The sequence below is a fragment of the Myxocyprinus asiaticus genome, chromosome 6 (genome assembly GCF_019703515.2).
Source record: "Myxocyprinus asiaticus isolate MX2 ecotype Aquarium Trade chromosome 6, UBuf_Myxa_2, whole genome shotgun sequence".
NCBI lineage: Eukaryota > Metazoa > Chordata > Actinopteri > Cypriniformes > Catostomidae > Myxocyprinus > Myxocyprinus asiaticus.
In genome coordinates this window covers 18,258,712-18,285,450 of record NC_059349.1, presented here as the reverse complement: position 1 = coordinate 18,285,450, position 26,739 = coordinate 18,258,712, and the positions used below count along the sequence as shown (strand labels likewise).

At 37.8% G+C, this 26,739-nt stretch overlaps 1 protein-coding gene and 1 long non-coding RNA gene across 2 annotated transcripts; both read left to right on the top strand.

Moving 5' to 3' along the window:
* Positions 1 to 1,423: 1,423 nt before the first annotated feature.
* Positions 1,424 to 15,098, top strand: LOC127442028 (prohibitin-2-like). The gene is made up of 10 exons (XM_051699698.1): positions 1,424 to 1,494; positions 2,401 to 2,530; positions 3,004 to 3,088; positions 3,177 to 3,256; positions 3,399 to 3,583; positions 6,127 to 6,256; positions 8,877 to 8,980; positions 9,670 to 9,747; positions 11,380 to 11,456; positions 13,684 to 15,098. The coding sequence occupies exons 1-10, from the start codon at positions 1,474 to 1,476 to the stop codon at positions 13,700 to 13,702; spliced, it is 909 nt and encodes a 302-aa protein (XP_051555658.1). The 5' UTR covers positions 1,424 to 1,473; the 3' UTR covers positions 13,703 to 15,098.
* Positions 15,099 to 19,761: 4,663 nt separating this feature from the next.
* LOC127442041 (uncharacterized) lies at positions 19,762 to 25,993 on the top strand. The gene is made up of 4 exons (XR_007897424.1): positions 19,762 to 21,902; positions 24,246 to 24,366; positions 24,608 to 24,998; positions 25,078 to 25,993. It is a non-coding gene; the product is annotated as an uncharacterized LOC127442041 (long non-coding RNA).
* The last annotated feature ends 746 nt before the right edge of the window (positions 25,994 to 26,739 follow it).

Here is a 26,739-nt window from a genome sequence, read left to right as displayed (position 1 = left end):
ACCCAAAATGGGGATGGGAAAAAACATTAGTTTAACGGTAAAATGACATTGGGCACAGTGACCACAACTATAATTGCCAAATGGGATAGGTGACAAAAAATGAGTGGGATGGTCCAGAGGCAAATCACCTCTCATGACAAGATTATGAATGTTAGAGGGACGTTTATATACAACTCTAGGTGACTCTTTAAAAACATCATGAAAAATGGGATCTGAATTTCAAATGTACCAGTGTTTGTTGACAATCTTCTTTAAGTCTGTACAAATAGGAGAGTATTGGAATGAGCAGACAACTTTATTTTCTTCAGATTTAGCCTGATTTATGGTTAAGCATAGGTCCTGATTTTTATTTTCAAATCTCCTAACAGCGGACTGTATCCAATTTTCGTTATAACCTCTCTCTCTGAATCTTTTCGTTAAGTCAATGCTTTGTAGTGCGTAAGACTCATTAGAGCTACAAATACGACGTATATGGTTAAACTGACTAATAGGCAAACGCTTCAGAGGGGTAGGATGATAACTTTGTCCATGCAGGAGTGTATTACGATCAAAAAGCGAGGAAATCAACATTTATATTATTTTTATTTATTATTATAAGTAGTATTAAAGAAAAATATTAAGAGTGGAGACAGGAAACAGGATGGGGAAAACTGGGTCAAAAGGAGGATTAGAACCCAGATCATCCACACAGACAAATCATATTTATCACACTACACCATTGTACAGACACTCAAGAAGTAGTTTGTCATGGGGCCTGGGTAGCTCTGCGAGTACTGACGTTGACTATGAAGTCGTGAGTTCGAATCCAGGGCATGCTGAGTGACTCCAGCCAGGTCTCCTAAGCAACCAAATTGGCCCGGTTGCTAGGGAGGGTAGAGTCACATGGGGTAACCTCCTGGTTGTCGTGATTAGTGGTTCTCGCTCTCAGTGGGGCGTGTGGTAAATTGTGCGTGGATCGCAGGGAGTAGCATGAGACTCCACATGCTGTGAGTCTCCGCGGTGTTATGCACGACGAGCCACGTGATAAGATGTGCAGATTGACGGTCTCAGAAGCGGAGGCAACTGAGACTTGTCCTCCTCCACCCGGATTGAGGTGAGTAACCGCGCCACCACGAGGACCTACTAAGTAGTGGGAATTGGATGTTCCAAATTGGGAGAAAAGGGGATAAAAAAAAGTAGTTTGTCTTTAAATTTTTTGCTTCCACCAGACTAATTCAGTGCAAATAGCCTCACTATGTGGCAGGTATTTATTCCTTGTGCAAATAGTCACTCTGATCATCTATAATGATAATTATAATAATTTTATATTATTGATATTATTGAAGTTCTATTGCTTTCCATAATTAATATGCTGAGATGCGAGGAAAAAAACACAGGCGAAAGCATCTTAATAAAATGCGCATGCGCGAGAAGTTGACTAGAGAGGGATCCCTTCTAGACACGAGTGACGTACAGCCGAGAATACAGGACAGCATGGCGAATAAAGATCCCGAGGTACATTACGTTGTATTGAAAACAAATATATAAGTGATTTCATATGTGTTCAGACATTTTGTTTGTAGATTATACTTACATTTGCGTATTTTGTGTTGTAATTTGGACTTAAATTTAGGCGTATATTTGATTTTTTTTAATGAAAGCTATGCTAGTAGTCTGCTAGCCACTACGATGCAACAACATACAACTCTACATTTAACTTTATGTGTGACCTGAATGAAATGAGTGAAACTTGATAGATCACTCTAAAATCACAATTTGTGTCAGTGTTGTGGTGAATAAATAATAGACAGACGAAATCCTGAGAACTGTAGCAGCAACTTTAACCTTGCCCAGAAGTTGCCCCCTCATCTGTCCTAGACAGGGACAAGGTCATTTTGTAACATTTAGAGAAGTACAAGTATGTCAAATGCATATACTAACTTAAGTCTTCATAGTGTTAAGCAAGCTACAGGTATCTTGTGTAAAAAGTCACAACTACAGAATTGAATTCTCTTGATCTTATTGTTACAGTACCACAAACATCTCTTTAATGAATCAGCAGTAGAAACCTGGAAATATCAGAGAATTTAAAAAAATTTTGTTTTCCAGACCCCGGAGAATATATATTTTCTATTTTTTCTCTACTCTAAAATATTTAATGAACTAGATATTGTTCTCGTGTACAGTAAATTTTGCTTGCAAGCCATAATTCATTGATCAAAGGGACCCTGATCACGACCACTTCAGATGTATGTCCTTATGTTTAAACGTTGCGTCAATACATGGGCTGAAGTGGGATTAAATCACAGGATCAGCAGGAAGATGTAAATCATCAGCTGCATTGATATTCTATCATTTAAATCCCCATTACGACTGGATATATGTTTGATTAGACTAACATTATGTCTCTATCTGTCTCAGGGTTTTCTGCAGCAGCTGCGTCAGATTGCCGGCAGGATGGGGTCTGGCCCCCGAGGTGCTGGGCTGGGCTTGAAGCTGCTCATCGGAGCTGGAGCCCTCGCCTACGGGGTCAAAGAAGCCACATACACTGGTAGAGTGCACGCTGAAATATAAAGATGATGTTATAGTAACAATTCAGCCTTAAGGGAAATTCTCCCAAAAATGAAAATTCTATTTACCCTTATGTAGGTACAAACCCGTAGGACTTTCTTTCTTCTGTGGAACACAAAAGGAGGTTTTCTGCAGAATGTTAGAGAATAACAGAGTCAGTCACCGTTCACTTTCATTCTGTAAATAAAAGATCAGCATCAACATTCTTCAAATTTCTCCTCTTGTGTTCCACCCAATAAAAAAGTCATCCGGGTGTATGAGGTTAAGTAAATGACACTGTTTTTTCTTTTTTTCTTATTTACAAAAAAAAAAACACTTAATATTGGAAAACAAAGTACACCCTAGCCTTAAGACCAAATGTGGTTTATTTGGACACCTCTGGCCAGATGCTTTCACACAGCAGATTTGCCCTTTGTGTGGTGTGCTTTTATCACTAACTGTGTGTCTGTGCAGTGGATGGTGGGCAGAGAGCTATTATCTTCAACAGAATTGGAGGGATGCAGATGGACACTGTGCTTTCAGAAGGACTGCACTTCAGGTGCTTTACACATTAGTGCTATCATACCACCAATACTGCTTTCAGTTGTAAGTCTGTGACTAATAGATCATGGCTTATGTGCATTTAGGATACCGTGGATCCAGTACCCCATCATCTATGATATTCGAGCCAGACCCAGGAAGATTTCATCCCTCACTGGAAGCAAAGGTGACCTTCCAGCATATGTTTTGTGCCCATAAAGGAAACCAGTGATGAAAGTTTTAAAAGAGGCAACACATTCTTCTCTTTTGTCCGATCTACACTATTAAAACCCCAGCTATGTGATGTTATGTGACTCTGTCCATCATAGATCTTCAGATGGTGAACATTGGTCTCCGTGTGCTGTCCCGCCCCATTGCCTCCAACCTGCCAGCCATGTACCAGCAGCTGGGGAAGGACTACGACGAGCGTGTGCTTCCTTCAATCGTCAATGAGGTGCTCAAGAGTGTGGTGGCCAAGTTCAATGCCTCCCAACTTATCACACAGAGAGCCCAGGTACAGTATGAAGACTAAAGGTGCACCAATTAAATTGCTGAATTTTGCCAAGTCATTGTACTGTTGCTGTTGGCAGATCACACGACCTGCATTGTCTGTACTCCCTTCGGTAGTTGTCACATTGCATTGTTTTGAACTTGCTTAAAGTTGAGCTCCGCACCTCCAGTGGTATCTTTCACTCATGGTGCATTAAATCGCCAACTCTTCTTGAAAATGAATGCTATCAGTCACTATGATTACATGCACAGTTGTAAAAGAGCTACAGGCAGTGTCGTGTCCATTGTGTCACGTCCAAGTATACATGACACAATGCGTTATCGAATATTTGAAGAAAGGACAACAAATACACAGGGTTAAATACTAGAGGTAGACTGATTTTACTGACAGATATATCGGTTTTACTGATTAATCGGTGCAGATACTTGCTTTTTGGAACTACTGGTTATCAGCAAAATCTATTCCGATAGTTGCCAAACATTTATTTATTATTCCTCTGTGTTTTTCTGTGGTGGGCGCTGGAGGACTATATTGACTATATTCATCCATATTATTATCCTCACTATAATGCATATTTTGTTATTCTGATTAGATAATCAAGTGTTCTAAATTGAAGCGAGGGCATGCAAAGAAAAATGCGACTTTATGGAAGTGTGACCCATCAGCACATACATCTTGTTTTCAACATCATATCTTATTCCTCTTTAACCTCACCTGGTGAAAAATATATACAAAACCCTTCATCTGGTGAATATATAGGCTATAAAAAGCATAATTTGGTAAATACTTACAGTACATACAGTGCATTGTAACAGAGCCATGTCTGTCATTTCAAAATAAGAGTTTCCAATGTATTTTGGGCATGATTATATTCAAAAGCCTTATACACCCAAATCTTCAGTTTTTCTAGTTATTATTGGAATTTTGGTTGAACAATAAACTGCATCTGAGATTTTATTCATTTTGGACCCTTGCAGCCTATATGTCTGTGGCCATCATAATAAGGAAAGACTAAGAATTTTGTTTTTATCATTTTATAAATCGATTATTAAAGCGATCAGCCTGATTAATCGGTTATTGCAGTTTTCCACCACCTTATTACACCTAGATAGATATTAGTATCGGCAAATTCCGCTATCGGTCAACCTCTATTAAATACATGTCGCAAGTCACCTGTCTTTTGGAGCGTGTGCAATATGCCAAGGCTAATTGTGGTCTAATTAATGTTTATACATGCTGGCCGAAGGTACAATGGCATATCAAGGTCTGTTAGTCAGATTTGGCAAAAATGTGACTTGTATGATTTCAGTCAGACAATGCATTTACATGACATTTTAAAAGATGAATTATTGTTTAAGTCTGACTTAAATCAAACTTTTAAAATCCATGTTAACATATTGAATGTGAATGACCCTTAAAGGGATAGTTCACCCAAAAATGAAAATTCTCTCATCATTTACTCACCCTCATGCCATCCCAGACTTTCTTTCTTCTGCTGAACACGAAGATTTTTAGAAGAATATTTCAGCTCTGTAGTCCATATAATGCAAGTGAATGGTGACCAGAACTTTGAAGCTCCAAAAAGCACATAAAGGCAACATGAAAGTAATCCATATGACTCCAGTGGCTAAATCTATATCAGTAGCGATGTGATAGATGTGGATGAGAAACATATCAATATTTAAGTCCTATTAACTATCAATTTTCCTCCCTGCCCAGTAGGCGGTGATATGCACAACGAATGCAAATCACTAAAAACAAAAGAAGAAGAATGTGAAAATGGAGATTTGTAGTAAAAAAGGAATTAATTATTGATCTGTTTCTAACCCACACCTATCATATCGATTCTGAAGACATGGATTAAGAAATCCAAGGAAAGAAATTAATAAACGTCTGGGATGACATTTTAATTTTTGGGTGAACTATCCCTTTAAGACCACAGACTATTTGAAAGTAAGATCTTAATGCACGTAGGAAAAGCTTTGCAACTGCTTATAATGACAACTCTTCATATTGATGCCTGAAGCCATAACCTTACAAGAGTAGGTACAATATCATCTGTCAGGTATTTATTTTAAAGTACAGTTGAATTCCCAATGATCATCTTTAAATCACTTTTGATAAAAGTCTCTGCCAAAAGAATAAATGCAAAACTTATTCATCTTCCTCCCCTGACCTTTGAACTTGACCCCGTCAACAGCTCCTTGTGTCTGAGCCTGGTGCGAGACAGAAATGATTAACTTTCAGTGGAGGCTGGGAAGCTCGGGTTTTGTGTAATGCAGATATATTTAAGACGACAGACTGTTATTTCACACTCTCTCACCTGATGCTTAGGAACAATATTCTTACATTTTCATCTGATGTACACAAGATGAAATGGTTCATTTGAATGCACCTGCTTGTTTTGGTAGTAAATCTACAGATTAAATATATTTGTCTATCTTCTTTTTGAATGCTTTCTGGTAAATGCAATCATTGCAATTAAACGCTGGTTGCTGAAAATCAGCGTAGCAGTTATTTGTGTGTCATTATATTTTGGTATTCAGGTGTCACTGCTCATAAGGAGAGAGCTAATCGAGAGGGCTAAAGACTTTAACATCATCCTGGACGACGTGGCCATCACAGAGCTTAGCTTCAGCAAGGAATATACCGCCGCTGTAGAGGCCAAACAAGTCGGTTAGTAGTGCCGAAATGCCTACATGGCTCTATGTTATGATATGTCTTGGACAATCTATAACACAACACAATGAATTTGCAAGCTTCTATAGAGTACAAATAAAGCAAGAAATAAAGTAACACATTTGATCACATTTGTTTGTTTACCACAAGCTTTGCCATGATTTTAGCTTTTCAGACTGTAAAAGATTGGAATTGAAAATAATTTGCAGACGTTGGCGTCATTAAGTGTCAGCTGCAGTGCCAGTTTTTTTTTTTAGTTGAGTTCTCGTCCTTAACTAACATGAATTGTATTGTTCCTTGCCAACTAATAATGTGTGTTTACTTTAGATTTGTGAGATCCAGGTCATAACAATACAGTATCACATTCAAAGGCCTTTTCTAACAAAAAGTCAAATGTTGGCCTGTCTAAGTGCCACATTCTTTTGATAAGCCAGATGTTTTGGCATGTCCTTTCACATTTTCCTTATGGGTTTTTATTACTGTTGGCATTGGCTAAACTAATTGACATACACCAATGAACCAAAACATTATGACCACTCACAGGTGAAGCGGATAACGTTCGTCATGTCTTAACAATGCCACAGGTTAAGGTCTGGGTATATTAGATGGTAAGCGAACAATCAGCTCTCGTAGTCAACGTGTTGAATGCAGGAGAAATGGGCAGGAGTAAAGACCTGAGCGAGTTTGACAAGGACCAAATTGTTATGGCCTGATGACTGGGTCAGAGCATCTCTGAAACGGTAAGGCTTGTGGGGTGCTCCCAGTCAGCAGTGGTTAGTACCTACCGACAGTGGTCCGAGGAGGGACAAATCACAAACCGGCAACAGGGTGCTGGGTGCCCAAGGCTCATCGATGAGTGAGGGCAACGAAGGCTATCCCGTCAGGCCCGAACCGACAGAAGCTGCATCGCACCCTGCTGCGTATGGGCCTGCGTAGCCGCGGATCGGTCAGAATGCCCATGATGACCCCTGTCCACCGTCAAATGCGTCTACAATGGGCACGCGAGTGTCAGAACTGGACCTTGGTGCAGTGAAAGAAGGTCGCCTGGTCCGATGAGTCCCGTATTCTTGGGGAAGTGGTGGAACCAGGATGCACTGTGGGAAGACGACAAGCCGGTGTAGGGAGTGTGATGCTCTGGGCTATGTTCTGCTGGGAAACCCTGGGTCTGGCCATTCATGTGGACGTCAATTTGACACGTGCCACCACCTAAACATCGTTGCAGACCAGGAACACCCCTTCATGGCAGTGATATTCCCTGATGGCTGTGGCCTCTTTCAGCAGGAAAATGCGCCCTGCCACACTGCATACATTGGGAATTGTTTGAGGAACATGACAAAGAGTTCAAGGTGTTGCCCTGATCTCAATCCAATTGGGCTTCTGTGGGATGTGCTGGACCTACATGTCTGATCCACGGCGGCTCCACCTCGCAACTTACAGGACTTGAAGGATCTGCTGCTAATGTCTTGATGCCAGATACCACAGGACACCTTAAGGCGTCGGCACTGTTTTGGCAGCATGCGGAGTACAAACAGCATATTAGGCAAGTGGTCATAATGTTTTGACTCATCGGTGTATAAGCCAATGTTATTACATCAAGTTGTTTTTAGTGTAGTTTAGATTATCTGTGTTTGCTACACTGTAATGTGTTCTCCTTGCAGACAAAACTGAGGGCTTAAAGGGATAGTTCACCCAAAAATGAAAATTCTCTCATCATTTACTCACCCTCATGCCATCCCAGATGTGCATGACTTTCTTTCTTCTGTAGAACACAAACAAAGGTTTTTAGAAGAATATTTCAGCTCTATAGGTCCATACAATGCAAGTGAATGGGTGCCAAAATTTTGACACTTCAAAAATCTTAATTTGTTTTCTGATGAAGAAAGAAAGCCAAACACATCCGGGGTGGCATAAGGGTGAGTAAATGATGAGAGAATTTTTATTTTTGGGCGAAATATTCCTTAAAGTAACTAGAATACATGTCTTGAATGTATTGATTTAATATTATGAGTGTGTTACAACACATGGAGAAATTTTACTTATATAAAAGTAATGTACACTATGTTGGTGGTAATTTTAGTACTGGCGGCCAATATTGGTATTTGTTTAAATTATTGTCATCACTTTGAAGTAAATAATATCATGGCCTATTTTTTAATTTAAATGTATTTATTATATTGACTAAGTTCATGCCTAATAAAAGCACACTTAATATTAAATACTGGAGAGCATCTATGACATGCTGTTAATTGCCACATAAATCGACTCTTCCCTCAGTTTGTTACAACAAAGATGTCAGCTCTGTGTCAGTTCATGCCTAATAAAAGCAATGAGTGTGTTTGTCAGAATGGTTATTCAAAGTGGTATTTGCTGATCTTTATACTATCCACTAGAGGGCAGTCTTGTCATTCCATGATTTAGCAGTATTCACTCATGACTAAAAAAAACAGTACACAACCTCATAAAATCATTTCTGTGTGTAAGCACTGAAATGTCATTCTGGTTGTTTTTATCACTTAAAAAATGAACACATCAGTACATAGTTCAGCCCGAGAAAGGAGATTATGCATGCGTGAGTCATTTTCACTTCTTAAATAACCTGTCCCTTGTTGATGTGCAGCCCAGCAGGAAGCCCAGAGGGCTCAGTTCTACGTGGAGAAGGCCAAACAGGACCAGAGACACAAGATTATCCAGGCTGAGGGTGAAGCTGAGGCTGCTAAAATGGTATTATGCTTCTGTCTCTATAACTCTCAAGCACACACACATATACAGTGGGCTCCAAATATCTGAGACCACAAGTGAAATACTTCTATTTGGCATTCTTTGCTAATTTAATAAAATAAAATAAATTGTTGCAAATAAGCATTAAGAAACACTAAGAAATGCAACTTTACACTCAAACTGCAATGCTAATAATATAATTTGTATGTAACCCTTTGCTCTAACGACAGCAAGCAGTTGAGCTGGCATGAAAACCTGATGATCCTTGTTATCCAGCATGATTTGAGAATGTTTTAAAGAGCATCTTGTGAGTTTCAATGGAAGCAGGAAAATTTGAAATGGAAGCAAGAAAATCTTAAAATGTCAAAATGCCAATGGTTGCGTCAGAGATTTATTCATTTATTGAGGCACAAACGAGCAAACACATGCATTTAGTTTTTTGTGTTGTTTGTGCATGATGGGCATTTCTCTCAATTGTTCTGCTGCCTAGAATCTTTAAATCGTTTGTCACATTTCAGCATTTGCACTGTCTTCACAAATTACTTTGCAGTTGGACTCTTTCCTGCTGAATGATGCAATTCTGTTGCTAAAATGGGCCGCAGGTCAATGACTGTCTACTGACAGTAAACAAAGGCTCAAGCAAGGGTACAGAGTAATTTGCTGTGTTTTTGTTCTGTGTTTGTGCACTCCAGTTGGGTCAAGCTGTTACGAAGAACCCTGGCTACCTAAAACTCAGGCGCATCAGAGCTGCACAAAGTATCGCCAAAACGGTATGACACACATATGTTTCCAAATGAAGTTATTGGTTGAATTTCATTGACGCACATTAGCAGATGTTGATATATGTCAGCAGTGTACTGCAGTGCTATACTGGCAGGGCAGTTCCACAGTTAAAAATGAGCAAAACATGAAGATTAGGGCCCAATTTAAAAACAAAAATTAATCTTGGCTATGAATGAAATGCTAGCTTGCTAAATACTGTGCAGGATACACTGTATTTCACTCACTGTTTTTTAAAAATAGTGAGTGAAATAGTAGACATTTTGCAACAATAAACATTTCAAACAACAGTATGCTACATTGTCAAACTCATCCGGTTGTATGTCCATTTATTATCTTAAAAATAAGGTTATTTTGTATTTTTTATTCTATTTTGTGTTCAAATTTCTTAATTTAGTTTAGAATTTTTTATATATATATATATATTTTTTTTTTTTTTTATACATTATTATTAATATATTTAATATAAATATAATATATTGCATAATTAAATTAATCATATATTAAGATATATTATTTGTATAGTTTTATAAAAATATGGATGTTAAAAGTCACTGCTGTGATTGGGTCATTGACAAATAAAATAAAATAAATGTAGAAAGCTTTTTAGAAATTTTCTATTTGTGTCCATGTTGGTTTGATACATTTAAAAAAATAAATTTATGGCAGTTTCTACAAAAACAAAAAACATTTATTTAAGACTCAAAATATCAACTCAATGTCAAGTTATTTTTACATACGTATTTTTTAAGGTAATTGTTTTACAAATATCATGAATTTATGTGTGATGAATATCAGTGGTTTTCTTAAGGTTACTCCATTTGACCTGAACAAAATTTTCATAAAAATTTTATCTGATATCTAATATTTTTTAAACTTCATACACAGTCTGTTTTTGTTTTTTTGGCATGTTTTTATCCTGAATGTTGGTTACACCACCTGACTTTGGTTTGGTGGACAGAAGTTTTTTAAATATTACAAATATGTATGTAACTGTTCAAGGATGGGCAAGGAGGAGGCAGGACGGCCACGCCCTCCTCCTCGTCACAATTTAATAATACTTTTTTTTTTTTTTTTTTTTTTAAGAAATTATAATAGAAGATTATTCTAAACTCTTCATGCCAACATATTTTTGTTAAAGAATTTTAGCTTTTAATGAAACTTTTTTCTTTTCTTTTTTTCTTTAAACCCAAAATGACTTTGAACTCAGAAATTGGAAACATGTTCATCAGTTGCATTTTTAATGTGTTTTTGAATAACTTAAACATGATTTTATACATAGGTTTCCAAATTGATATTAATTTCTTTAAAAGTAAAACTTTTTAAATGAGAAAAATACTTCCTGAGTGAATCTGTAATCAGAACAAAATAAATGTGAGTGTCACATCATTGACCCAATTACATCTGTTAATATGTTACACTGGAAATGAAAGGTCAAGTCATGTGCACTGGATTGTGAAATGCAGTATTTCATGCTGTGTGCGCTCTAGTATAATGCACATTTTGAGAAATATAGTTGGTCATTTCAAGCATACAGTACATTTGCACAAAATGCATAGTATAAATACTATACACTGCAGTAGTAGTGAAATTGTGAAACATTCTGTTTGTCTTTTCACCAGGTTGCAACCTCTCAGAATAAGGTGTACCTGAGTGCGGATAGCCTGGTCTTGAACCTCCAAGACAACTACTTTGACAAGTAAGATCCCAACCACTCCTGTCCTTTTACACATTATATTTTCTTTCCCCAATCAGCCATGATTTTCAAAACTAATTGAAACACACAGACTTGGTTCCAGTTAGAAAGACTGTTGTTCCTCGATCTAAGAGCAGTGCAGTAGAGCTTGACCTGATGTACTAAATTAGCTTGATCTAACTTCTGATTCAGTTCCCACTTATTATAATAGGAGCATCATGGCAGCATGCGTAATTTCTGTCCCCTTACCATAAGCACCAAATGGACCAATCATGTGTGCCAGTTTTGCCCCAAAACCTAGGTTGAATTGGCCTGTATATACCAGTGAAAAGTTCGGACACATTTGATTGAACATAGGTTTAATAAGATTTGTTGATCTAAAGGCTTCTGCTTAAATGTTTATATTTGTTTTGTAAACAAATATTAATAATGAATGACTTTTAAAGGGTTAATACTTTTCTGATATGTAAACTTCAAGCACTATTAAAACTTAAAATTTTAGGATACATTTAAGTATTCTTTTATTTTTATATTAAAATATACACTGGCGGCCAAAGGTTTGGAATAATGTGCAGATTTTGCTGTTTCTGAAGGAAAAATGTACTGTAATTCACCAAAGTGGCATTCAACTGATCACAAATATAGTCAGGACATTACTGATGTAAAAAACAGCACCATCACTATTTGAAAAAAGTCATTTTTGATCAAATTTAGATTTCCAGCAGCCATCAATCCAACACTTTATCCTTGAGTAATCTTGCTAAATTGCTAATATTGTACTAGAAAATCTCTTGCCATTATATCAAACACAGTTGAAAATGATTTGGTTCGTTAAATGAAGCTTAACATTGTCTTTTGTGTTTGTTTTTGTGTTGCCACAGTATGCAATAGACTGGCATGTCTTAAGGTCAATATTAGGTCAAAAATGGCAAAAAAGAAACAGCTTTCTCTAGAAACGTGTCAGTCAATCAATGTTTTGAGGAATGAAGGCTATACAATGCTTGAAATAGCCAAAAAACTGAAGATTTCATACAAAGGTGTACACTACAGTCTTCAAAGACAAAGGACAACTGGCTCTAACAAGGACAGAAAGAGATGTGGAAGGCCAGATGTACAACTAAACAAGAGGATAAGTACATCAGAGTCTCTAGTTTGAGAAATAGATGCCTCACATGTCCTCAGCTGACAGCTTCATTGAACTCTACCTGCTCAACACCAGTTTCATGTACAACAGTAAAGAGAAGACTCAGGAGTGCAGGCCTTATGGGAAGAATTGCAAAGAAAAAGCCACTTTTGAATCAGAAAAACAAAAAGAAAAGGTTAGAGTGGGCAAAGATACACAGACATTGGACAACAGATAATTGGAAAAGAGTGTTATGGATCTTAACCCCATTGAGGTTTTGTGGGATCAGCTAGACTGTAAGGTGCGTGAGAAGTGCCCGACAAGACAGCCACATCTATGGCAAGTGCTACAGGAAGTGTGGGGTGAAATGTCACCTGAGTATCTGGACAAACTGGCAGCTAGAATGCCAAGGATCTGCAAAGCTGTCATTGCTGCACATGGAGGATTTTTTGATGAGAACTCTTTGAAGTGGTTTAAGAAGTTCTGAACATGGGGGCCTGGGTAGCTCAGTGGTAAAAGACGCTGGCTACCACCCCTGGAGTTCACTAGTTCGAATCCCAGGGTGTGCTGGGTGACTCCAGCCAGGTCTTCTAAGCAACCAAATTGGCCCGGTAAAGTCACATGGGGTAACCTCCTCATGGTCGCTATAATGTGGTTCGTTCTCGGTGGGGCGCGTGGTGAGTTGAGTACGGATGCTGCGGTGGATGGCGTGAAGCCTCCACACGTGCTATGTCTCCGTGGCAATGCGCTCAACAAGCCACGTGATAAGATGCATGGGTTGACGTCTCAGACGCGGAGGCAACTGAGATTCGTCCTCCGCCACCCGGATTGAGGCGAATCACTACGCGATCACGAGGACTTAAAAGCGCATTGGGCATTCCAAATTGGGGAGAAAAAGGGGGAAAAAAATTGTAATAGTAATTTTTCACGTTCTTAATGTCCTGACTATACATTTTGATCATTTGAATGCCACTTTGGTGAATAAAAGTACCAATTTCTTTCCACAAGAGAAGAATCGGAACATTATTCCAAACCTTTGGCGGCCAGTGTATATGTTGTTAGCATGACTGTCTTAGTGGTAATGTTTGCATTTATCTTCTGTTGCAGGCTGTCATTGGGGAAATGAGATGCATCATCCATGGAGAACATCTCCATATGTTAGCAGTGTTGAGCCACTATACTTGTGCCCTACTTCTAAACGTGACCGTGTCCCTGAGTAGAGCATCTTTTTACAGTTCTGTTGGGGCTCAGATAAGATTTGGGCTGGGCAGCCATGATCATTTACATGCACTTACATACCCATTTATACTCAGTTGTTTGTCATTTAGCAGGTTTTTTGGTTGGGTCTTTTGGTTGATTGGCTGGTGATTTAAGCTCCAGAATTGGCACTGTGGTATCAGGTGGCATTAAATATTAAAAGTGTACACAAAACACAGATGGGTTTTCTAACCTTTGAAACAATATCTTGATCATGTTATAAGTGAAGGTCATTTATTCCTAGATGTCATAATGAAGACATACAAATAAGAACCTTAAGATGCTAACAAACAGTGTTGCCAGGGTCCCAGTTTTCCCACCCAATTGGGCTAATTTGAAAATGCAGTTGCATTTTGTTTAGGCTATTTTTAAAGTATACCGTGGCTTTTGATGGTAGACTCTAGAAAAATTAAAATGTAACATCTTATTGATGGATAATGATAATGGGATTGAATACCTGGCAACTGCAAGCAGTATTGAAGAGTTAAGAAAAGGCGATACAATCTGATACCTATCAAGGCCAGTATCGCCAATACCGATACTTCTGTTAAATGGGATTTTTTTGCAAATTCTTAGGATAAAATGGATAATTTAAAATATTAATGCCATAATTTGTTTTATTTTTACATTATTAGACTTCTGTTTTGTTTACCCAACCAAATTAACCATGCCTTTACTACTATAAATAGTGTAACCATGGTATTTGTTGTAAAATCATAGCAACCACAAAATTAACCATGGTTACTACAGTCATGGTTACTGCAATATTACTATATAAAACCATGGTTAATTTTCATAAGTGTATAATTTTTTATTAATTACAAAACATGATCAATGTTATAACTTTTAATTTAACCCTAAAAAGGTTTTTGTATCCTGGGGAATACAAACATTTAAGAGACTGGGGAGAGGAGCAATGAGTGGGTCCCTGCAAAAACTGAGACATGTGACTTTGTATATAAAATCTGGAATCAACTCAATCTTTATCTAAAAGTAAAATGGCAGCATTTTTTTGGAGAAGGAGGCTGACCTCGAGGCAAACGCTCCTATCTTTTCCATGTTATTATCATGATTTTTACAAGCTGTAAAATTGAAAATAAAAGTTGCATTTTTTTTTTTAGAGAAAACAAAACAAAAAAACCTGGAAATAGCTTATGTGGGCCCTAATATGTTGGAAAATAGCATTTAATACATTTTCAGATGTACCTTTTATATTCTTGCCCATTTAGGATTTAATAAACTTCACACAAATCCATTATCATAAATGTCACGTTTAGATTTGTTATTATTTAGTGTGAATTAACTCCAGATGCTGTTTTTTGTTGTTGTTACTTTTACCAAGCAATTCTCCTCCTTGTTTGAACGAGCTCTGTCTGTTAGTGCTTGCGTCTTTCATCATTTCTGCGAGTTAAGATGAACGGAAGAAAACATTGTTTCTATTCTACATAAATATTTGCTCAAATAATTTTTTGTTGTTGTTTTTCCACTTGGAAGCATATGATGTGATGTGCATAATTTTCATGGTAATTAATATCACTAGTAAAAAAAAACATTAGAATCATTATTATTTATGTGAAGATCGATATTCTCGATACAACGTAAGTATCGATACTTTAGGATCTTTACAAAGTGTCACCTTTCAATCAGCGCACTCTCAATTTTGACACAGTCAATTAGAAGTCAAAAATGTAACATTCGAGTGCATGAGACATTGTTTCCTGCTAATGTAATTCCTATGTAAATGAATTTATGGCGCACCTAGTCTACACTATTAATAATCTGTTAGTCAGTCTATTTTCATGGTATTTATGCATCAGTCGATGCTGCTTTTGTGCCGAACTTTGCTGTGTGAAGAAGGACAGCTCTAGATTAAGCATAGATGAGTCACGTCTACATCAGAAACATGTAGAGCTTGTAGGCATGTTGAAGAACAGCAGATAGAAGCAACATTATCATAAAAATGACTTGGAGTAGCTCACAAGTGTTCCAAACAATGACTGAAAAATTATGTAATTGAATACTGTCAAATTTGTATGGACTGCTAGATCAGTGTGACACATTTTAACAGAGTAGGAGGTAGCTAATATTTAGGCTATATTTCACTTTTAAAAACATGTCATATGAGTAATTAATAAAAATAATAAAACTGACAATTACAAATGAAGAGTAAATTAAAAAAAAAAAAAAAAAGCAAGCCTAGGTCAAATATGACCTGCAGTATATTGCATATTAAATTATGCAATTTTGTCAAAATGCCTTTCTGTGACAGTTTGGAAGTCCAACCAAATAATGAGTTATGAAGGAGGTTAAGAGGTTAAAAGATATGCTTCATATTGCTTCTGTCACTGAAAATCAGTTGAGCTCATTTATATATACAATATATATATATATATATATACAGGTGCATCTCAATAAATTAGAATGTCGTGGAAAAGTTCATTTATTTCAGTAATTCAACTCAAATTGTGAAACTCGTGTATTAAATAAATTCAATGCACACAGACTGAAGTAGTTTAAGTCTTTGGTTCTTTTAATTGTGATGATTTTGGCTCACATTTAACAAAAACCCACCAATTCACTATCTCAAAAAATTAGAATACATCATAAGACCAATAAAAAAAACATTTTTAGTGAATTGTTGGCCTTCTGGAAAGTATGTTCATTTACTGTATATGTACTCAATACTTGGTAGGGGCTCCTTTTTGCTTTAATTACTGCCTACTTCGGCGTGGCATGGAGGTGATCAGTTTGTGGCACTGCTGAGGTGGTATGGAAACCCAGGTTTCTTTGACAGTGGCCTTCAGCTCATTTGCATTTTTTGGTCTCTTGTTTCTCATTTTCCTCTTGACAATACCCCATAGATTCTCTATGGGGTTCAGGTCTGGTGAGTTTGTTGGCCAGTCAAGCACACCAACACCATGGTCATTTAACCAACTTTTGGTGCTTTTGGCAGTGTGGGCAGGTGCCAAATCCTGCTGGAAAATGAAATCAGCATCTTTAAAAAGCTGGTCAGCAGAAGGAAGCATGAAGTGCTCCAAAATTTCTTGGTAAACGGGTGCAGTGACTTTGGTTTTCAGAAAACACAATGGACCAACACCAGCAGATGACATTGCACCCCAAATCATCACAGACTGTGGAAACTTAACACTGGACTTCAAGCAACTTGGGCTATGAGCTTCTCCAGACTCTAGGACCTTGGTTTCCAAATGAAATACAAAACTTGCTCTCATCTGAAAAGAGGACTTTGGACCACTGGGCAACAGTCCAGTTCTTCTCCTTAGCCCAGGTAAGACGCCTCTGACATTGTCTGTGGTTCAGGAGTGGCTTAACAAGAGGAATACGACAACTGTAGCCAAATTCCTTGACACATCTGTGTGTGGTGGCTCTTGATGCCTTGACCCCAGCCTCAGTCCATTCCTTGTGAAGTTCACCCAAATTCTTGAATCGATTTTGCTTGACAATCCTCATAAGGCTGCGGTTCTCTCGGTTGGTTGTGCATCTTTTTCTTCCACACTTTTTCCTTCCACTCAACTTTCTGTTAACATGCTTGGATACAGCACTCTGTGAACAGCCAGCTTCTTTGGCAATGAATGTTTGTGGCTTACCCTCCTTGTGAAGGGTGTCAATGATTGTCTTCTGGACAACTGTCAGATCAGCAGTCTTCCCCATGATTGTGTAGCCTAGTGAACCAAACTGAGAGACCATTTTGAAGGCTCAGGAAACCTTTGCAGGTGTTTTGAGTTGATTAGCTGATTGGCATGTCAAAATATTCTAATTTTTTGAGATAGTGAATTGGTGGGTTTTTGTTAAATGTGAGCCAAAATCATCACAATTAAAAGAACCAAAGACTTAAACTACTTCAGTCTGTGTGCATTGAATTTATTTAATACACGAGTTTCACAATTTGAGTTGAATTACTGAAATAAATGAACTTTTCCACGACATTCTAATTTATTGAGATGCACCTGTATATACTATATGTCTATACTATACAAGCCCACCCGAACCTGCCAGTAGTTACGCCACTGGTATACATGCTAAAACAGCATGTAGTAGTATGCCATTGCAAACAGTCCCCAAAAAAAAAAACTTGGGAGTTGTGAATCCTGCTGTTTTTCATTGTTTAAAACTTGAAATTTTGGGCTATAGTTGTATTGGTTGTTTACAGAACATGGTCTCTGATTTATTTTCCTTTTTTTTTTTTTTTTTTTTTTTTTTTTTTTTCATTTTTTACAGTTTCTTTCTCTTCACGTGTTTCCAGCTGTTGATTACACTCTTTAGAATGTGTTTGACATACACTATAGTACTGGCAGAGGTTTGAATAAATAATGTGTTTTCTAGATAACTTATGGGGAATACTTTTGTAGCCTGATATTCCCTTATTTAGAATTGAGATCCACATACAGTAAGATCCAAAAGTCTGAGACCTCTGGTGACATTTCTGTTTTGCATTTATCTAATTGAATAAAATATTGCTTAAAGTTGAATTGAAAACTGCACATGAATTATTGAATTTCTTAGTATTTGGTCTGTCCCCCTTTTTGCATTAATGACAGCATGCACTCAAGCTAGCATGGGCTCCACAAGTTTGTACAAAACCTCTGTTCCGTGTATTCCAGCATGATTTGAAAATGTTTCAAAGAGCATCTTGTGAGCCTCAGTGTCGAAAAGGAAATCTGCCTTTTAATACAATGGAGTTAACGTGGTCATTGACACAATTTTGCCTGCATTTGATTAGTGACCTAAAAATAGTGCAGAATCTTAAACATTTGTTCAATTAAGTTTTTCAAAATCCTAAGACGTTTTTCTAAAACGTTTATTTCCAGGTTGGAAAATAAAAAAAGAAAACTCGATTTTCGTTGTCTCATACTTTTGGACCCTACAATAGTTTGCTTAGTCTTAATTGTCTCAAGTTTGGGACTTTTATGTTCTTAGGTTGTAAATACACTGAGTTAAGATTAAAGAGAAGCCTATAATAAGGATTCAGAGTAATAGACACAAGCTTACTGTGAAAAGACTTGCTTTTAGTAAAGAGGATATTTAGTCAGTGGGTGGCGCCAAATACGAAGCCAGTAGTTCCTTGTCCAAAATGTCCTTTACGTGGAATTCTGGAACCAAGGAGATAAAGATGAGTCTTAATGTTGAGAAAGAGCGGTAGCTAGAGGCTTTCATGTTTTCATGTTTCAACGTGATCCTCTGAAATAGGGTCTCTAGTGACTCTGAAAGCCTCAATGGATTAGAGCGACAGCTTGTCAGGAGGGGCTGGTTTGAAGAGGGCTTCATATATTATCCCCATGGTAATATTCAGGAGGGGTATAATAAAGAGGGGGCGGAGCCATTGAAGTGGCGCACAGGGCCACTCCCCTTTCTTTACCTCCCAGTTTATAGCGTAGATTGGTATTTTATTTTTTCTTTATTTTTTTATTTTTTTGAACGCGTAAAAACCTAAATGCGAGGGTGCCTGCCTGTTTATCATATAGGTTGTCGAAGATACCTGTGTTATTGTAACGTTTGAGAGCTTGAATATCCAGCGCCTCTGCTCCTCTGACCTCGCTTTGGGCACAAATGCAGGGTTAATCCTAAACCGGTTTTGGTTTGATCTACAGAACGTGCTGCGGTGAACCCACTAATATGCAAATGCACGAAGAGGAGACTTCTGTCGCCTCCCACCCTTCCCTTTCCTGTTTCCTCTCTCGCCCCTCCCCTCCCTGGCCATGCATTAACAAGAGCAGATTATCAGCTGGTCTATCTCCATGGAAACGTTGACCTCATGCTGGGACGAGAGATCTGGGCCAGTCACCATGGCGATCCGCCAGGACAGTAGACTTGATCTCCCTTACCTACAGCACGGTGTACTTAATAGCGGCTTTGCAGCTATTTCTGGAGCTCAGTAGCACATCCTGAGATCGTGTTGTTTTCCCACAGTGCCATGTAGCACTGCAGATATTTATTGAGTATCATCGCTGCTGCTGCTCAAGAATTGTGCGCTCATGCTAGATGTGTGACCTACATCCCACTTCAGAGTCATGATGCACTGCAGTTAGTGCATGTCTGCTGCCTCAGAATCTGCACCACCGATCTACAGAAATGCACACTGATGCATTTGCTTAGTCATTTGCACTGTATGAACACTGCATTTCATACTAGAAGCCTTTTTTGTAGCATTGAGAAAAGTCCAACATTGTTGTCATGGCCTACAGCATTCAGTCATTTTCATCCTAGTCCATTCTATTTGTTAAGAATGCAATCATAATAGCAAACCTAGGGAAATGAATTAAGGGTTAAAGCTTTGCATGTGACTCACAGTTGGGATAGATTCGATTAACATATTAACGTTTTAGTAAGAAAATGAAGATTCAGGCTTTATTGGAAGAAAGAAACTTACTAGCCTTTATTATAGTGGTAGTAGTTCCTGTAGCTCAAATGGTAGAGCAATGCCAAGGTCGTGGGTTTAATGCCCAGAGAACACACATAAAATATCTGCTTTTGGATAAAAGCATCTGCCAAATACATGCATGTAAAATGTATTGTAAACAACCTGATATTGTAGAATCACGTTACTATGCCTATGTTTTTGCAAACTTATTTTTTATGTGGTTCATTTTACATATCGTGGCAGTTTCCTGATGAAATAAGCACTAGAGGGGCTACAATAACATTGACTTTTATTCGCTTTCACACAAATCGTGAGTCAAACGGAAGATTATCAGTTAATAATCACTCATCTTTTTATGCTATATTATGACATTTTTACTTTTACAAAACATTTTTACTAAAGCACATGACTTTTAAGGTGATACATTTTTACATTCGTATTACATAACCAACTACATTTACAAGCTTATTCAAATGCAATCAAATTGCGCGAGCTGCGGCACGAGAGCATGCGTTCGAATCCAGGGCATGCTGTGTGACTCCAGCCAGGTCTCCTAAGCAACCAAATTGGCCTGGTTGCTAGGGAGGGTAGAGTCACATGGGGTAACCTCCTCATGGTCGCTATAATGTGGTTTGCTCTCGGTGGGGCGCGTGGTGAGTTGTGCGTGGAGGCCAGGGAGAATGGCGTGAAGCCTCCTCACGTGCTATATATCCGCAGTAACATGTTCAACAAGTCACGCAATAAGATGCACAGATTGACGGTCTCAGACGCGGAGGCAACTGAGATTCGTCCTCCGCCACCCGGATTGAGGCGAGTCACTATGCCACCACGAGGACTTAGAGCGCAGTGGGAATTGGGCATTCCAAATTGGGGGAGAAAAAGGGGAGAGAAAACAAAAATAACAAACATGACCATTGGATTGCCACTTACTTTAACACATATGAACGAAATGGAAACTCCTGCTCAAGAACTGGAGATGTTTCTTCTGAATTAGACACTTACCTGACAAAAGATATTTCCAAAAATTGTGGGGACAAAATTTGCTAAGGCAAAAATTGGTAGGGACATGTCCCCCCCTCTCCCACCTGTAAATTACACCTACGCATGTACGTAATGTCACTTTGCGAAAATGGCATCACATTCAGGTAATTTTTTTCAGGCTGATTGTAAAAGAACATAAGCTACAGGCCTCTTGTTTCCAGGTTGAATTCGCTCCCCTGGAGATGAATTGATGAATTGGTGCCATCCGTTGTCAGAGAAGGCTTCCGCATTAATTTACTGTGTGGAATTAATTAACCTGTTTCTTTTTTATGGCACCCTCATTATGGTGTCAAAAGGGATTTGGAAAGCTTGCCCTAGTTTGGTTAATATTGCTTCTTTTACGTCTTGCTTTTTCCTCAAATTTCTATAGTTTAGGTCATACTGTATGCAAAATTATATATAGATTTGTCCTGGCTTTGGTGCTCTTAAATCTAAATTCTCTGTACACCCTCTCCAGACACCCCCTCCCTTTAAAAGTGTGTAACTGCATATCCATAGAGTCAAGTTTAGTAAAGGGTGCAATGTTTTTCTCCAAATAGGGATTCTGTTTTTGCCTTCTGACACCTGAGGGAACACTCACGTCTGTGTTTCATGCTAGAAGAACAGGAATGCTAAGTGGAATATTGGAAGTGTGTTAACCTCTGGTTCACAAGTAGGTATTAAATTCGAATCATTCCTCTTTGTGTGCAGCACCAATTCTCACACTTCATTGATAAATGTAATATGTTATGGTTATATAGTTTCAATGCCTGAAGTTTTGTGAAAATAAAATAAGGTGTTAGCTCTAATTCTGGACTGAAAAACTTAGTTTGTGACAAAATTACTTCATTTAGTTTTTATAACTGAAATTATCTGCTCATGAATAATGATTGAAGGTTACACTACATGCTTATTAAGGAATATTTTGGTCCTCTAGCTAATACAAGAACTACAAATATCTCTGCAAAAGACTACTGGAAAGCCGTTGAAGATTATTTATGTAATCTTTGTTCAGTGGGAATTATCTCTCAACTAGCCAGCTCTGAATGGGACCTCAAAGAGCTCTAACTTTGAGGGAAAGAGCTTGCAGGTTTTATCATTTTTAACCAAAGCAGTAGTGGCAGCTTCCTCTTTCATTGTATGTCAGAAAACCGGCCCTTAGTCCCTCCATGTCAGTTCCCACAGGTGCAGCGTCTGCACGTAGCAGACTCAGAGCACATGGCTGACCTCTGTTTGTAACACTTGATAGAAGCTGTTGTTCAATTCTGTAATTAGCCAAATGGCTCTGCTACATCAGTCTGCTTGTTATATCTTCCTTGTAAAAAAAAAAAAAAAAACTTTCAAAGCTCAACATCAATGCTAATGGTACTATTTTTTTCTGATTTTCCATCTAGGTCAATTTAGCTAAAAAAACAAGTTCTCCTGGGTAGAGTTGCACCAGCTGTGCGTAAGGTCTTTCTTAAGTTGGGAAATTCACACTAAGGGCTTAGTAATTACTAGTCAATTTGTAACAAAGTCAGTGCTTAATTTGGTTGCACCTCCTGTTCTTAAGGCAAGACTTAACTAGTAGGTCGTAAACTCTCCATAAAGTGATGCGTAGTCGCATACTATGACATTTACCTGAATTGATCCAATAAACAGCCTTCAAATTTGAACACCAAAGTGTTAAAATGCCGTGCATTTCAGTTTTTATCTTGTTACGGTTGATGTTCAAACCTTGTTTTCTCACATAACTGTCAGCTGTTTTAAATTCTATACTCATTTAAATATGATCCATTATAAATTATAGATTTAATAAATAGTATATTCAGCCAATGTAAATAATATTATTCAGGAACTGTATCTAAAATTAATAAAGGGAAATAAATAAATACTAATACAACAGGCTGGAAAAAATTTACATTTATTCACATTAATATCCTATATATTTTGTATGTGTTGAACCTTGACACCGGGCGACGCACCACGAAAAGTGCCCCACTAGATCGGTTTCATGCTGAAGAGATGCTAAGAAGTTTTTTACATAATGTTCTCTCTTGTAAATATACATGAGTGTAAATGTCAACATCATTATATGTGTCTAAAGGATTGAAGTCTGTCATGTAAAACATGAGTTCATTGATGTCTTTAAATATCATTCTGCTTTTTTATTCCAACCGTTACTCCTGGTCATAGGCTGCCATAAATATTTAGTTTATACATAGGGTTACGTTCTACCTAAGTTTAGTGGTGCAACACTCAAATATTTAGTAGTGCATAAATTGTGACTTAGTGCCCATTTATGCCACAAATAAAGTAAAGTTGTAACTTACATATAGCTGGTGCCACTGGCCCCTGTTGAACAAAATCAAAGTCCTGTTTGAGGTAAATCAGTTAAGTCGGTGACCATTTTGCAATAAGTACAGCTCCTATTTACTTGAATGTGAAGAGAACAAAATCTCCCAAACTGTTTGTCAAGATTATGTTTCAAAAACATATTTTTATTCAGCAATAAAATCTGACAGCATTGGTATCATACATTTCTTGAAATAATTGAAAAAATAATTGGCTCTTTTGGGACTTCCATTATTACAGATGGCATAATGAGCACTGTAATTCCTCTATCACTAAGACGATTGGCTCTTTTAACTGTAAGCAGGGACTTCTATTCCTACAACATGATCACACCGGGAGTCGGCATCTTGTTTCCGGAAGTTCCAGTACCCTAGGATTGGCCACATTATGCTGACAAACTGACAAGCAACGTCTCCCATCAAACATTTTTGCATCGGCTTAAGTGTGTTTACCTTCCCTTGTTGCTGTACCAAGTGCGTTGCGTCAGCAGTGTGGGACTCCCAGGTTCGGATCATGAGATAAAACCAGGAAGTAATCATGTTAGCATAATCAGTGAAGAGCGCGATTCGGATGTTGCATTTTTCCCTCTAACATTAAGATTTTTCTCCCCTGATGGTTAGGTTTGGGTTGGGTACAGTTTATAAAATATGCATTCCTCTTTAATGTATTTCATCCTTTATAGCTAAAAAAAAAAAAAATGCTTTTGGCACCCCACCTTGCACCCGGAAAATGGAGCTCACGTGTGCCCATAAACCCAACAACACTTAACGCTATGACCACTGGGGGCAGTGTTCTGAATCTCGGTAAGCATAGACCCATCAACGTACTGTTTCCAATTTCACTGTGAGATCAGCCTGATTCCCACATGCTCCATATTGAACATAATCAAGATGTAATCAAATATTAATTATTCATTATTATTCATTATTAAAGATAAGAATCTATCATTAAAAACCTATATTGATTGACCACTGTTTTAAATATTGGGGGACCTGCTCCCTTCAGTATCTGCCCTGGATTTCTCTCATTCAATTTTATCCACAGTTTTCCTTTTTCCAACCACTGAGCGCTGCAATGATGACACAGATTGCTGCTGAACTAATTTCTGGCTCTGGTCTCCATAAGAAACAATGTAAAAAACTGCCGAAACGAGTGATCCAGATGGAAAACAACAACGATTTTAAGTGTTAATTGGAGTAACAAGGAGTTCAGTCTCAACTTGTACAGTTATTGGCTGTAATATCTTCAATTGATCAACGTAACTAACGTCATAGCTTCATGTCATCTACCCACTCCTTAAACTTTGATGGGTGAGGCACTGTCAAAAACATTCACTTGCATTGTTTAGAGGAGGAGGCCTGAAATGAAATCCTAAAAGTCTTCAATTCTGTTTTGATGAAGAAAGAAACTCAGATACATCTTGGATGGCCTGAGGGTGAGTAAATTATCAGTAAATTTTCATTTTTGGGTGAACTATTCCTTTAATAATCATGTCAGCTTTATGTTTCTTTCAGTGGGAAGATAAAAGACTCTTATTACATGTGACTGGATCTGTCAAGGTCTCTGGCATCTTACTTCTCTTCTGTTTGGGATTAAAAAGACCCCTGTGTGTTCATCAGGTCAACTCCCACTAATGACTGTGTGTCTGGCACAGATGGTGAGCACTGAGAGTGTCTAAGCTTTGACACACTGAGTCAGGACTGATTAACGGAGTCTCTCAGGGTTCTTCTCCAGTGGGATTTTATGGCAATATGGAGGACTTTCCTTATGACGACTTACTTTACAATTAAACTGGGCGTATTTAGTTGTGTCATTAAAACCCATTGGTCTAATTAGGTGAGCAATCTTGTATCAACTTATATTTTTGTAATACAGATCGACATCTTACCTGAAGGATGAGTTTCCCCAGAATTAATACTTATCTGAGCAACGTTTGATACTCAAAATCAGTTCTCAGTTTGTTCATAATCGTAATGACTTTTATGAGTTGTAAACAACACATCATTCAACCACTAAATATTACCAATATTTTAGCCGTGCTGTGATAATGAACCTCAACTCTCAATTATATGATGAATATTTAATGGAAAGATCAGCAGGACACTCCCATGCTTCTGCAGCAACCATTCAAGGGTTTCAAGTTACAACATGGAGGGGGAGGGACTGCCAAGGTAAAGAGGCTTGAAGCAACTTCGCTCCTTTTTTCTATACCAACTCAAGTAGTTTTCATACATTGCTCGGCCAATCTATTCGTACTTATTCTAAAGAATTTATGAATGATCTCAAGACACTTAAGTGTTCTCTTGATTAAAACCATATTGTTGAATTTGGTGATGATTTGGTAAAGATAGACTCTCAAGTTGTTTGGGGAATTTACTATTTATACTTCCTTAATGTTTTAGGCTTATGCTAATAAAGCTGTCTGATGTCTTTCTGTAGCAAATCTATATAGAAAGTAATCAACAAACATTTGAAGTCTTGAAACTTCTTTTAGCATTCAACCTTCCCTCAACTCTGAAACCATCCATTAAGTCTATACGTTGGACCGCCTTCTTGCATAGTATTTGCTTTTGAAGAAAGTGTTGTATTGGGAGGGGTTGTAAGCAATGGGGGAAGGGAACAAATGTGCAAGATGAAAAACTGTACCTTCGAGACACAAAAAACACCATGTACTTTATTTTAAAAGATGATTATATGAAGTTATTCAAGCATAAAAAGGGAAAGATGCTGTATGGGGGAAAAAGAGGGAAAATCTGTTTCACCGCTCAGGATTTCACAAGATATCAAAACACAGAGCATGTAAGAACATGACTTACTACACCTGTAACATTCCTTTCACCACACATGTGAACTGATTTCTTTTTTTTTTTTTTTTTTTTTTAATGGGTGGTTTCTAATGGCTCTTTTGTAAAGTGCCACCAAAAAAAAAAAAAACATTCATACAATCTCAGTTAAAAGCTAAACGTGTATTCATATTTTGACGTAAAAAAAAATAAAAAAATAAAGTATGAAACGTAGATTAGTAGTGGGTTTATTATGCCAGGTTTTTTAATCCGGAATCCAGATCCAGATCCGATCCGTGTTTTCGCGCTTGCCTGCAATTGTTGGGTCGGATTTCACCGTCCTCTCGACCGCTCCTGTCCGCCATTTCGTGCTGTTTTGCAGGGCTCTTCGCA

Excerpts from the sequence above, each read along its gene's own strand:
- LOC127442028 (XM_051699698.1), top strand. The coding sequence starts at position 1,474 with ATGGCGAATAAAGATCCCGAG. Across the intron at positions 6,257-8,876 it reads TGTAGAGGCCAAACAAGTCG|CCCAGCAGGAAGCCCAGAGG; the intron begins GTTAGTAGTGCC and ends GTTGATGTGCAG. Across the intron at positions 9,748-11,379 it reads CACAAAGTATCGCCAAAACG|GTTGCAACCTCTCAGAATAA; the intron begins GTATGACACACA and ends TCTTTTCACCAG.